General features: G+C 33.5%; 2 protein-coding genes across 3 annotated transcripts in view; one reads left to right on the top strand and one right to left on the bottom strand.

The window, feature by feature from the left end:
* Window positions 1–52: 52 nt before the first annotated feature.
* On the top strand, window positions 53–2,454 carry LOC128682129 (uncharacterized). Its single transcript, XM_053766679.2, has 2 exons — window positions 53–393; window positions 966–2,454. Exons 1-2 carry the CDS (start codon window positions 327–329, stop codon window positions 2,003–2,005), a joined length of 1,107 nt encoding a protein of 368 aa, XP_053622654.1. The 5' UTR covers window positions 53–326; the 3' UTR covers window positions 2,006–2,454.
* Window positions 2,455–3,682: 1,228 nt separating this feature from the next.
* The window catches only part of Orp8 (Oxysterol-binding protein-related protein 8), a 47,633-nt gene continuing 38,268 nt past the window's right edge, over window positions 3,683–13,047 (bottom strand). For both annotated transcript variants that reach the window (XM_053766678.1, XM_053766677.1), the window contains exons 19-21: window positions 11,825–11,867; window positions 11,235–11,411; window positions 3,683–10,645 (exon numbers count right to left, since the gene is read on the bottom strand). In XM_053766678.1, coding sequence (XP_053622653.1) covers window positions 10,411–10,645; window positions 11,235–11,411; window positions 11,825–11,867 — 455 coding nt within the window. In that variant the 3' untranslated portion in view covers window positions 3,683–10,410. The remainder of the gene's footprint in view (window positions 10,646–11,234; window positions 11,412–11,824; window positions 11,868–13,047) is intronic.

Genomic DNA, 13,047 nt, shown 5'->3' with positions numbered 1-13,047 from the left:
TATCATTATTTTAATACACGAAAACAATAATTCAACAACGCGTAATAATTTATTCCCAGTTTTATGTATATAGACATTATACAATTTATTCAAAATATTACTCGGAGAATTACATTGGCAATATTTAGATATTATTCTTTAAAAAACATTTTAGTTAGAAATCAAGGTGTATAACACACACAATGTGATTTTTTTCTAGCAATTAAAGTGTGTTATAGATTGTACACACACTATTTATTAGTACGAATACACTAATAAGGTATAAAAAGCTAGCGATAAGAAAAAGTCGAGGGTTTAATGGAATTTTAAATGGATTGTGTAGAAGTATGTTAATATTAAAGTTAAAAATGAGTGGTTTAATATGTGCAGCGTTATGTCTACTCTCATTTATCGGTACGTATTTTATGCACCTTTTGAGACTACAATGGCACAAACTGATGAGAGAGACGCTGATGTTGAATATATGATTTAAAACAAGTATTTTATTTCTCTTTTTGTCGACTATATATAGTGTCGTTTCTTAACCACGGATCCCTGGAAAATTGAACAAAAATTCACGGATTTCCTCAATAAAGAAACATACACAACACAGGAATATGTTTCGAACTAAGTACCTAAATAAATATATATTGATAAAAATAACTTTTTCATAAATATAAATGTAGTTATTCATTTGAACTATATTGCACATCCCATAGGTAAACTTAATGTCACAAGCATTTTGCCAGGCAAAGTAAAGTTTCTGCCTAATCTAAATGTTTGATGTAAATATTTATGCTAGGTACTTTTCGCTACTGAATTAGAATTACAAGACTATCAAAATTGGAATCTTTCAGAGATCATTTTAAAATGTCACTTGTCAAATTTATACAACAGCAGCGATGCCTTTCCGCGCCTGATATCCTTGTCGATCTTGTAAATGACTTTTACTTACATAAGGCATTATATCCTGAGATTGTTTTCAGTGTTAACAGTATCAGGCGCAAAAGTGTTCTTGATAGACGCAAAATCAAACAGCGGTGACGTACACAGACTATCACTGTCTTCAGATAAAAAATCCTTAGTTCTGGAGCCGGTAACATCAGACGATGCCCTCAAAGCGGAGGCAGAACAGATTTATGAGCTATACAAGCGACCAAACATCGCGCAACTGCAGCTATTGTCGAACAAACACCGAATATTCGGCAACATGTTCGGGAATTCGAATCTGAAATCGTACGTGTCAAAGAAATACAAAACTCCGAGATACGATCTAAAACATCAAATGAAAAGTCTTGAGCCGATAATTAAATATATTTTAAGCCAAAAGAAGGCAAATACGAAGTACACATTTCAAGATTTGACCAGAAAAGAGAAACCTGGTCCGTTTGCGGAGGATTACGTGGACTTCGGAGATTTCGGTAGACACCAAGCTGCGCCCGATTTCTCTCAAGATTACATAGATTTTAGGTTTACGAGGGACGATTCTAAACGCAGCAGACTTCGGAGAGCTACAGACGTCGTTCAAGAAGCGTTAAGATCATACGTTGAAAGCGATTCTGATGAAGACGACGATGAAGACACAAAATCTAAACGGTTTGAGGTGGTGAAGAATAAAAATAACAAAAAAGATATAAAAAATGAATCAGACGCGTCTGAAGAAAAGGGGAAAGAAAGAAAGAATGTGAAGAAGAGCAACGAATTAGATTCTGACGAAGATTTTAGTGAGCTATCTAAAGAGAAAAAACCTGCAAAGGTCAAACCGAAAAAGGAGTCAGTTGAAAATAATATAGAAGAGAAACCAGAAATGTATCTTCAGGGGAATAAATTAACAGTTTACCCGCGAATGCACGGGGACTCCGTCGAGGCGGACTCTAACGAAGACTCTAGAAGGAGCGAGATATTTAGGAGGATGAGGTTACCATATTTTTTGCCTAAACGTTACCATTGGACACCAAAAGACGTTCCAAATCTAGGATATTTCTTCTTCAATGGACCTAAAGGAGTTTCGCAAGAATCGGATTAGAAATTATCAGATTTACAACAAAATGATGTCTAAAGTTAAAAACTTGCAACCCTACCATTTTAAAATGTCACGTTCTTAAATTACATTGTAATTACGTTTAAATTTAAAAATAGTTGTGTAGTAAGGCTTAAGTTAGAATCAAAATTCACTAAATCGTAAATAGTATAACATTGTAAGTGTAAATAAATAAATAATAAATAAAACAGCAAAATATGCAACCAATACAGGTATTTAGTACATATAACTTACTTAGCAGTGGACATGACACGAACACACATAATCTCCATATACTTACACAACAACTTTCCCATAAGTTACTCGAAAATTTTTCACTGAAGTCTGCAACCTCATGCTATCCCTCTCACGTTAAGTTACCAGGAAAGAGATAGCACAATGTATGTCATTATTTTTGTTATCTTCTACCCAAATAAAAATAAGATTTTTGCTTATTATAATGTTCCTTTATTGTATTTTCCCTACAAACACTCGTTCCCGTGTCGAGCCGTGGCAAGCAACAAGAGAGTTGGCAGCGCGAAGTCCGCTAATTTGTTGTCAATGTAAAGTGTGTCTACAGCGGACCGCTTTAAAGCTCAGTTTTTAATGAACGTCATTTTTCCTTGGTGGATGGGGCGGTACTGCAGGAGACTTATGCTGCTAAATGTCATCAAATCATAATTTACTTGAATTTAGTAAGTACTTCGTACGGAGTACCTACTAATTCCATGATAATTTGTCTTACCTTTTGTATCGTCTAGGCTCTGCGCAAAACTGCTTCTTCCATATTTTTCTATTAGCATCTCCTCTGCATATTCCCGGTTGCTTTCGGGCTTGTGAAGCCGCAAAGCCCGGTGCCAGCGTAAAAATGTCTTAAAATTTTGAAGATTCGGCTGTGATTTTACAACCGGGCGGCTGCCTGACGTCAACGCTCCTTGGAAATGCTATTGTAATCATTGTACATCAGTCCTAATGTCCCTATCATCCTTAACACAATCCTTTAGGTCGGACCTCGTCCTCTCCCTTAGCAGTTCTTATTGCGTATCAATAAGAGCTACGATTGAAAAGTTTTGGCTTAAGGTTAGCAGAATAGACACGCAGATTCTGAGGTGTATGTTGAGGCCCGAGACGGAGTCGAGAGCTGTGAACACATCAGTGGTGTATCGTACTTTCTTTGGAGTGATATATAGTGCACGATACCTGCCGAGTAATGAATATTCATACATGTTTTTTTTATGATTCTTTCAAAACAGGTGTCTGTATGCAGGTATATACATTATTTGCATATTAGCTTTCACGTAAGTCACGTGAATATCTACTTGCATGGCATTTCACAAGAGTTTTGACAGCCGCCGCGGGCTCTCATTAGTGTTTATTAAATTGTACCATACACAGTAATCAATGTAATTATATTTTTTATAAATACGTAAAGTACTGGTACATTGTTAATTTTATAAATGTTTAATTAAACATGATAATATTATTTATTATTTTTTTAAATAATATTATTATTTTTAATTATATGCATACAAATGAAACGCTACACGCCGCGTTCAAACGGACGACTGTTTGAACGCGGACTGTTTGACTGAAGGTGAATTTTAGGTTAGGTTGACTGCTACCAATATTCAACTAGATATATAGTCAACGTGTTAAAGGAGTTTGTAAAAATAACAAGACATATTAATATGGAAAAAAATATATAATTCACTGAATAAAACAACGATATTATCAACAATCTAGGAATATCTAAATGCGTACAGGATTTCTATCGGTCTGCACACCCTGGTACAATATCTACAGAATATAAATAATGCTTTAGGTGATACTGGAGCCAGCACTATCAAGAACTTTTTGATGCAATCCACATTACTATATCATTCATTGGTGGCTCTACCTCTCATTCTTGAGCCTCTCATTCGTGGGCCGGGTCCGGGGCCCATGCGTCAACTCGTGAACGGGTGCTGCCAGAGGGAACTGGTCATCTCGTTTCTCATATATTTTTATGTAAGTTAATTGTGTGATATATATATATATATATTTTGACTATGTACATTATGTACTTTTATATATTATTAGAAAAAAACATTGTAAGACACAATAATGGTAAGCCGATCTGGCATGATAGGGACCAACACTGTTCAAATGAGTTTCTTTCGGCATTTCTTCTCAGCAGTGGTCGTTCCGAAATGCCAGTAGTTTGTAGCTTGTGAGAAATAACTATAAATATAAAAACTGATGAGAAAAAGTGCCTGTGAAGGTCAATTTCCGAATAAATGATTTGAATTTGAGCGCTGAATGATACCATTCAGCGCTCAAATTGTGTTAGGGTTGTCGTTTCGTTGCATCACATTTGCGCAATGTGATTGGTTCGCTGCGTCTCATTTCAAATCGATTCGACAGTGAGAAGTGAAGTACAAACCACCACTAAGCTACGGTATAACTATGTATATACTCTATATACATCGCAATATATAAGAAAGAGAGGTCGAACCACATATGAGTGTGATAGAAATATATGTACTTTAAAGCTCTTAGCAGTGCGGGCTCCATTATTACCTATAATTTTTGGTCTGGCCTTACGTCCGGCATACATTTGTGGCAACATTATAAAGCCTAGTTTACACGCTTGACTGTTTTGGAAATAAATAACATTTGGGATTCAATTTTTATTATAATAACAAAAATTTGTATAGCAGTAATAACTCGTTTAGAAAATATGTTTTTTATATAGCACGAAAATATTTCAGCCAATAAAATGTTTCGGGCAATCACAGCGCGGCAATCCCGTCCGCTATTGGATATTACGTAGAACAATCGTTTTGTACGAGATCACATGGTTTTTGGTTGAAAACTTATGTAGCATCAATTAGGTTGTCATTTGATAGACTCTGCATCGAACAATGCCAAAGCGGTTGGAGATTCGATATAATTTTTTATAAGCTGGCTGAATCTTTTATTAAAATAATATATATCGGACGTGCGGACCACAATCCTCGGACCTCACCGGAAATCGTGCAAAGATTTAGTCAAAACTTTGAGATTCCGCCCTTTGGAGGGAACATTGGCAATCGTCATTTTGAATTTTTAATCTAATCTCATGCAAATTACGCATTTATATTAGTAACTATCAAAATACGGGTTTTTACTGTTTTTCCAGTATATGTAACGTATTTGTAATTTTGTTATCAAAGTCCGCATTTTATTACAAGTGTTAAACTGTAAACAATATTCACATCACTTTTGTCGTTCTGCTAATAAAACAAATATTAGTTTAAACCTATACATTATAATGTATAACATTTATCAACCACGAGAGTGATTTTACATAATATGCCTAGTATTATGTACAGTCAGCAGCACATCAAGGTTATCTCGCATGAACCTCTATGGCGCAGTAATAGCGACGAGTTTGCAATGAATTTGGGAAGCCTGATGTGCTGTTGACTGTACATTACTGTAAAATCATAAAAGGATACGGTGAGATTGTTTACATAAAAACGGATTATATTTAACGAAAATATATTTTTGCAAAATATCTTATTTCAACATCTAGCAATATCGATTACGGTTACATTAAATACGTATTTTGCGTCAACCAGTTAATGCCGAACGCTCGTCCAAATGCCCAAACTTACACATATTCACAATCGAAAAATTATTATCTTGGAATGGAAGATAGGTACATTACAAACACAGTGTAATCACGATCATTGCAACACACATTTAAAATAGAAACGATTTAAATTCATTAATTAATGCAAAAGCTACAATAAATTACAATATTGTAGAAAGCTGAAATATTTTAATTATATCATTTCAAATTTTTTTTTTTATTCTATAGTGACACTAATCGTTATTACACACATTTGGACCTTGGAACGTGTATTTAGAATGGAAGTGACAAGTAATTGTCAATACATATGTGAAAGTATAAGTATGTATATAATATTAAACTGAAATGGACGATGCGAATCAGAAATGTAACATTTAAAACTGTAATTTTCATATTATATAAATATTTTTCTCCAATATTGTTTATGTCATTATACTGAATCGAATTATACATTTCAGTTGCGTGATTTTGGCTCAAGATTGCTCTTTTTCAGTTTATCATGTTTATTTTGTAATATAAAGAAATTTATGGGCGGTAATATATGGTATATACTTTTACATATGCATAGTACGAAAATTCAGTGTCCATAATTTAAAAAAAGGTTGGGACACACTTGCGGCGCGTACACAAACACACAAATAATAATTATCACGTAAACATAGTGATATATTTGTGAATGTTACACAAACATGTCCCTACCTTTTAATTACATTAGAATATTTAATTAAATTATATTTTATTACATCAAAAATATTGGCAACTCCACGTTAGAAAATACGAAAAACATATATTTAATCAGAATATAATTTTTCTATTACGCTGCAACTAACAACATATAAAATAATTATATATAATAAGTAAATAACTAATTATTTGTAAATAGATAAATTTAACGAGACAAGATAACAAAATATGTAATAATCGGAACACAAAGTTTATTTTCGAAAGTGGAGTTAACAATAAAAAAAAGGGCGACGTTTTTTCCGAATTATCTATACAAAATATTCGCATTTAATTTATAATTTATATATTTATAATTACAATAATTATTACTATTATTAATTATTACATCACGAGTAACAAGCTCAAATTACTAATTCGCTAAAATATATGGACAAGTTAAAAATATATTAATTTTATGACAATATCAGTTTAATTTTTTAAAATCCATTCGTTATCTTATTGTTTAACTCCTCAACTACAAAAAAAAACTAGAAACTCGTAAGAAATATTACGCAACGCTTAAATAACTTCGAAACCATTTGGTGAGGTTCGTACGAGGCGAGTAAAGGATAAAAACCCTAGACAGCTATTATAGGCAACAGCATTCTCAAAGAGAGTTGTAAAATCACAAGCGAAACTTCAATGTTTAAAGATTTGTTTTTAAAACTGTCCGTGGATACCTGAGCGTCACCGTCGAGAACACAACCGAGAATATACTCAAGACGATATATAGAATGGATTTTAAAAACTAAAAAGCTCAACAAACTCGTAGGAAAGCTCGGGCAAGAAAACAATCGAGTGTGTTATAATGTAATCGTAACGTGACAATATCAAAAAGTTCCCTTTACCATAAGAGATTGAAGACTGGTCCACACTTTTCAAGTCATGTGTTCTTTGTAATGTGTTCTTTCTGTATTTTCTTGTATGTTTTCATTTTTTTTTTAATGATTGTACTGCGTTTTGTGTTGCTATATACAAATAAACAATGTATCTAACCATCTTAGTTATATAACAATTAATATCCATAGGCTAGAGAGAATTTAAAACGAGAAAAAAATTTTATTTTTTTTTACTTTCACGAAACAGATTTTATTTCTGATAATGTTATACAAAAAATAGATTGTTTATTAGATAAATGTTGCCACTACAATCATTTAGGTCAAGTCTTGTGATTCTATAAGATTTTGCCCGGCTGTGGACGCTAAAGTGTGGACAAACTTCATACCTAAATTTAAATCTATATTGTATTTATCATATTATCATATCCGGGTGAGTCGACGCATTTATAATTATTTAAAATCATTATAATCGCAAAATAAAACGTTTAAATAATATTTTTTAAGATCCGGAAGAGGACCTCGCAAATAGAGTGAATGTTATTAAACTTTTGCATTATATAATTATAAAATAAATTTAACAAAAAATAGAATTAAATTATATTCAATAATTTATGAAAGATAATCAATTCCAATATGGGCTAAAATTAAAAAAGAATATACATTTGTATGTATAATTTGAACAAATTAAAATAGCATAAAAAAATCAATTCACAAACAAAACTGTGATGTTTCCGTATAAATTGGCAACATTCAATTAATTAAAGCAAATTGGGATTATACATTAATACTACATGTGTATTACAAAAATTGAATTTAACGTATAAAATTCAATATAGGCACATTAATTTAATCCGTATGTTATTTTCGCACTGGCAACATTTATTGAAAGTTGCCAAAATAATCAAAACCTTGTACCGTAACTCATTTACGAAAAAATATATAGTTTTCAGAAAAGATGATGATAAATAACATGACTTGGTGATATTATTTAAAATCCTCCCCTTCTTACAGTTTCATCCCTAATGGCTGAAGTGGAATGAAACACGCACAACGACTTTCTTGGCAATATTAATGGAGTTACCTTCTCCACTCCGTATACTAGGAGATAAATTATCAACCAGGGTGCAGGTTTCCTCGCGATGTTCTCCTTTAGAGAAGCAAGTGTGTTTCAACATTCCATTCAGTTTTGTTTGCAACATTTTGTTCGAAACACAAATGAAATTATAGAACAATTTAAATGGGGTTTTTCATACGTTTATTTTTTTGTAAATGAACTACGGTGTTCCTAAAACAATCAAAAATGTCTTCACAATATTTGGTCGTTGTACACTTCGTATGAAACGTATCTAATAAATTGATATCCGGCCTTTTAATTTACTATTTAATATTAATGTGGTCGTATACCGAGTGGCATTTTATACGCAAGCTAAATTTTTATAGCAGGATTGTTTAAGGGCGTATAGTAAGTACAAAAAATTTTGCGTTGTCATTTATGAAATACTTGATAGTGTACACTGTTTAAATGAGTTTCTTTCAATATTTTTTCTCAACTGTGGTCGTTCCGAAATGCCAGTAGTTTGTATTGTTTTGAGAGATTACTATATAATAAAAAAAAAATTTGATTGAAAAAGTGCATGTGAAGGTGTAATTTCACGAGTTTGATAATCAACCGGTGTGCAGGTTTCCTCACGATGTTTTCCTTCACCGGAAGCAAGTGGTGGTCGATGAAAACTATTATACATGAGACAGATTGGTATACAAACTCGTGTGGCACGAGTGGGATTCGAAATTGGGACCTCTCGATCCATAGGCCTGGTATTTTTGGCTAGTATTTAAAATGCTACCCTGCATTAAATATATTTATTCTTAATTTTTTTATAAGCGTGATTTACACCAGTTAACTTTTACGTTAACTTTGACATGCGCACACAAGCCAAATATGCTAAATTCACCATTTTATCAAACCGGCGGCGACGCGCAGGTTTAAAGTTAACGTCAAAATTTACTGGTGCAACTGGCTCTAAGAGGGTAAGATAAAATTAGTAAAATAAAAAGCCAAATATCGTATTTGTAATAACTAAATTTGAATATATCAATAATAATTTATTTATATTCGAAAAATAACTATAATTTCGAATGTAACAGCGTTATAGTCCAATTCTAAGAAATAATTATATATAAAAAAATATTATAAAAAAAAAAAAAATTAAGTCGGTCTGTATCTCACTCCATAACCCAGCAATGTCATTCAAATAGACGTAACCACGTAAATTCCTTACTGTACATAGTTTGGCAGATGTGAAGGACTGTCTGTTAGTGAAGTCCATTGGGGTAAATAGGATGGTTTTAGCATACGGTCCACCTGGCGGTAAGTGGTCACCGGTGCCTAAAAAACTCCTGCAATACTACAGATTACTGTGTAAGGTCTTTTGCCACAGTGCCCTGTAATCACACCGCCTCATCCGCCCTTCAAACCGGAACACAGCAATGCGAGCTGCTGTTTGGCGGCTGGTAGACGAGTGAGGTACGCATGCAGACGAATTTTGTACCAAAGTCTATAGGATCGATTGACGCAAATAGAGTGCCTATTTGCGTGCCATTAAAAGAAAATGCTATAAAAAGATCTCGTAAATTTTTGGACCCACAAAAACCCCAAAAAAAACCAGTGTTTGAAAATACGTCCCAACATAATATTTATAATCTGCGCAATATATTACCATCTCACTCTAACAAAGTATGTCTTCATCATACACAGTCTTAATAGAGTTTGTCAAATAACACTTGCGTTAGATCAAATTCAAGTCATTTAAAGGCATCTGACATTACTTTTTAAATAAATGACATGTCCATTCGGGGTTGCCGTTTTCAGACTCACTTAGAAACGGACTATACGCAAATTACAGTTTGTCAATAAACAGTAGAAAATCAATGTATGCGCTTTCTCCTGCTGGCAACACTGCGTTTATCAACCAATCATGACCGTTCCGTTTGGTATTGCGATGACAAAACTGTAACACTCTTTGTAAAATAACAACTGTAGAACAAACCATACCTCCGTTTGGTTCAACATTCACGAAATTTCACAAAACACATTTACATCGTAACAACTCAACGTACGATACGAAACAAAAAAAAATCGCTAAAAACAACCCGTTACAAAACTAACACTTCCTAATAAAAAGGAAAATATATTAAAAAAAAAAAACAAAAAAATATATGGACAAATCGTTATTTCAGTCTCTTCTACTAAACAGCCAATTCGCTAAAGCTTGAATGACTATAGCTAATACGAACCCCACGATTGTGTGCCAGTAGGGGTTGGTCTCAGGTGTGTGGCCCACTTGTGGGCGTAGAGCCACTCGTTGGGTCACCGACAGAGCGTCAACGGTTTTGGAAAGTCGCTCGATGGCGCTAGTGTGCTCTCGGAGGGACGTGTCTATGGCCACTAATGTTTGCTTTAGTGTCCGTCTGTGGAAGATGATTTATATAGGTTTTTTTATAAGGGTAAATTAAAGTTTTTTATAAGGGTAAATTAAAGTTTTTTATAAGGGTAAATTAAAGTTTTTTATAAGGGTAAGTTAAAGTTTTTTATAAGGGTAAATTAAAGTTTTTTATAAGGGTAAGTTAAAGTTTTTTATAAGGGTAAGTTAAAGTTATAAAGGCTCCAATTCAAGAATATATTTACTGCCTACAACCTACGAAGACCTAGTAAAAAAAAATAATTTTACTAATTTTGCTAGCGGCCCGTCCCGGCTTCACTCGGGGGGAAACATAATAAATTATACACATAAACCTTCCTCAGGAATCACACTATCTATTGGTGAAAACCGCATGAAAATCAGTGCAGTAATTTTTGAGTTTATCGCGATAAGACAGACAGGGAGACGCGGCAGAGGACTTTGTTTTATAATATGTAAGGATAATAAATATGGACTAATCAAGATGTCCTCATACATGCAATTGTCTGAATGAGATTAATTCAAACAATATAAAAAATTTGTTCACAAAATAAATTAAAAAAATAAATTTTTTTTTGTTTCTTCCTGTATACACTCACGTGTTGTGCTTGTTGGCGCGGTGCAGCAGCTCGTCGCGCGAATCCGAGTCGGAGCGATCGGGCGCGGCGGAGGGCAGACGCGCACGGGTGGGGCCCGCGGGCGCCGCGCCCGGCGACACACTCGACTGGATCACGTAGTCCTCCTCGTATTCCAGGACCTCTTTCGAACCCCACGGACTGAGGGTGCGAAGGTGTTTTTTAGGACCTCTTAATGTGATTTTTGTAAAATGTTTTAGGTTTAAAATTTTTATTTTTACGACTTTGAGGACACGGTCGAATGGTTGACGCTAGTCCTCTTTGTGTTTTTTGGACTGAGGTTAGTGAAAAAATATTGTAGGGTCCCGTACCTTAAAATGTGATTTTTTTTCGTGTAACGTAACACCAATCTTGGATAACGTACCTTTCTAATGGTGAAAGAATTTTTAAAATCGGTTCGGTAGTTTCGAAGATTACCCGCCTCAAAAATACAAACTCACAAAGGATTCCCTTTTTATAATATTAATAAATATCTAGTGAAAATCTTTAAGCTTTAAGCTTCGCTGTAAGATATAAAATTCTGTTCCACACGCAATTAAAAAAATATATATTACCTAATATTTACATGGTTATATTTCCAACACTGGTCGACGATTCCTGAAAAAAAAAGTAACTAGAATAAGGAATTTTCTACAATAATTATTTTTGAAATATAGAACGCACCCTACGCTTGTCAATGTCAAAACAACTGTCAAAATGTCAAATTTTGCTTTTCCCGCCATCTGTGTATTGAGCATGGATTTAGTAGTAACAACTGGATAAATATCTGACAAACAATAATAAACTCAAATAGCAAGACACTAAAGGCTATTTTAGAATAACCACCATAGACAGGAGACGAAAAATTCTTGAAAGACTCACTTTGTCTTGTGTGTGTCCCTTTTTTGTGTATTGTGACCATAAATTTTGATTTCTAATCATACTGTATGAAATCTAATAACGATATTTTTTTTCCATGTTGCCATAATATAATATAAAGAATTACAAAAAAATGGGTAACAATTTGATAACTTTCAAAACATTGAGTTCATTTTGATGAAATTTAAAAAGTAGAAACAAAATCCGGTCGTTTTTGAAATATTCACAAATTTTACGAAGTCAAGTTCGTTGAAAACAACTAGTATTAACTTTGAGCCCACTTATGTGATTCAGAGCCAGCGTGACTTGATGCTATTTGTGTTATATGTATCAGTATAATATCCTATAATATTAAAGTCCGGGAGTCAGACCAATCAGATGCTTATTCCAGAAGCAGCTTATTCCAGAAAATTAATTAAAAAAATGAAATTAATGAAAATGAACTTTCCCATTTAACTTCCTTCTGACTTCTTTTATTTTTCTAAAATATTATTAAGCACACTCATTCCGCAGGATTCTGCTCGTTACATATTTATCACTCATGTCATTACATAGTCACAGTCATTTCTTCACCTGTATCAATCGACTATATTAATGTAATAGTGAGAGAAACCTTTTATTGGCCTTATTATTGAATAAGAATTTGTAATGTATCCTGTTGTAAACGCTGTTGGTTTCTTTATTAAATAAATAAATAATTATTAATGAAAATTAATTAATTAGTTTTAAAATGGTCACCCGTCACCCGTCGTCTAAAAGGACGCACGAAGATTTCGAAGCTTGGGTTTATAGTGACAGTAAGCTTCCCAGTTGTACAGAGTACCTACTAATTACATAGTACTGAGCCACTGAAATTATTCACTACAAATGTCCGATGTACGAATTATGCGTCGCCCCGCGATAGTGGCGGTTAAGACAC

This window comes from Plodia interpunctella, chromosome 29 (assembly GCF_027563975.2).
Source record: "Plodia interpunctella isolate USDA-ARS_2022_Savannah chromosome 29, ilPloInte3.2, whole genome shotgun sequence".
Taxonomy (NCBI): Eukaryota; Metazoa; Arthropoda; class Insecta; order Lepidoptera; family Pyralidae; genus Plodia; species Plodia interpunctella.
The sequence above is the reverse complement of the archived record's forward strand: the minus strand, read 5'-3'. Positions and strand labels throughout refer to the sequence as shown.

Bases quoted from the DNA above. Each gene is read 5' to 3' on its own strand.
- LOC128682129 (XM_053766679.2), top strand. From the start codon at position 327: ATGTTAATATTAAAGTTAAAAATGAGTGGTTTAATATGTGCAGCGTTA. The intron at 394-965 runs GTACGTATTTTA...GATTGTTTTCAG, and splicing joins ATGTCTACTCTCATTTATCG to TGTTAACAGTATCAGGCGCA.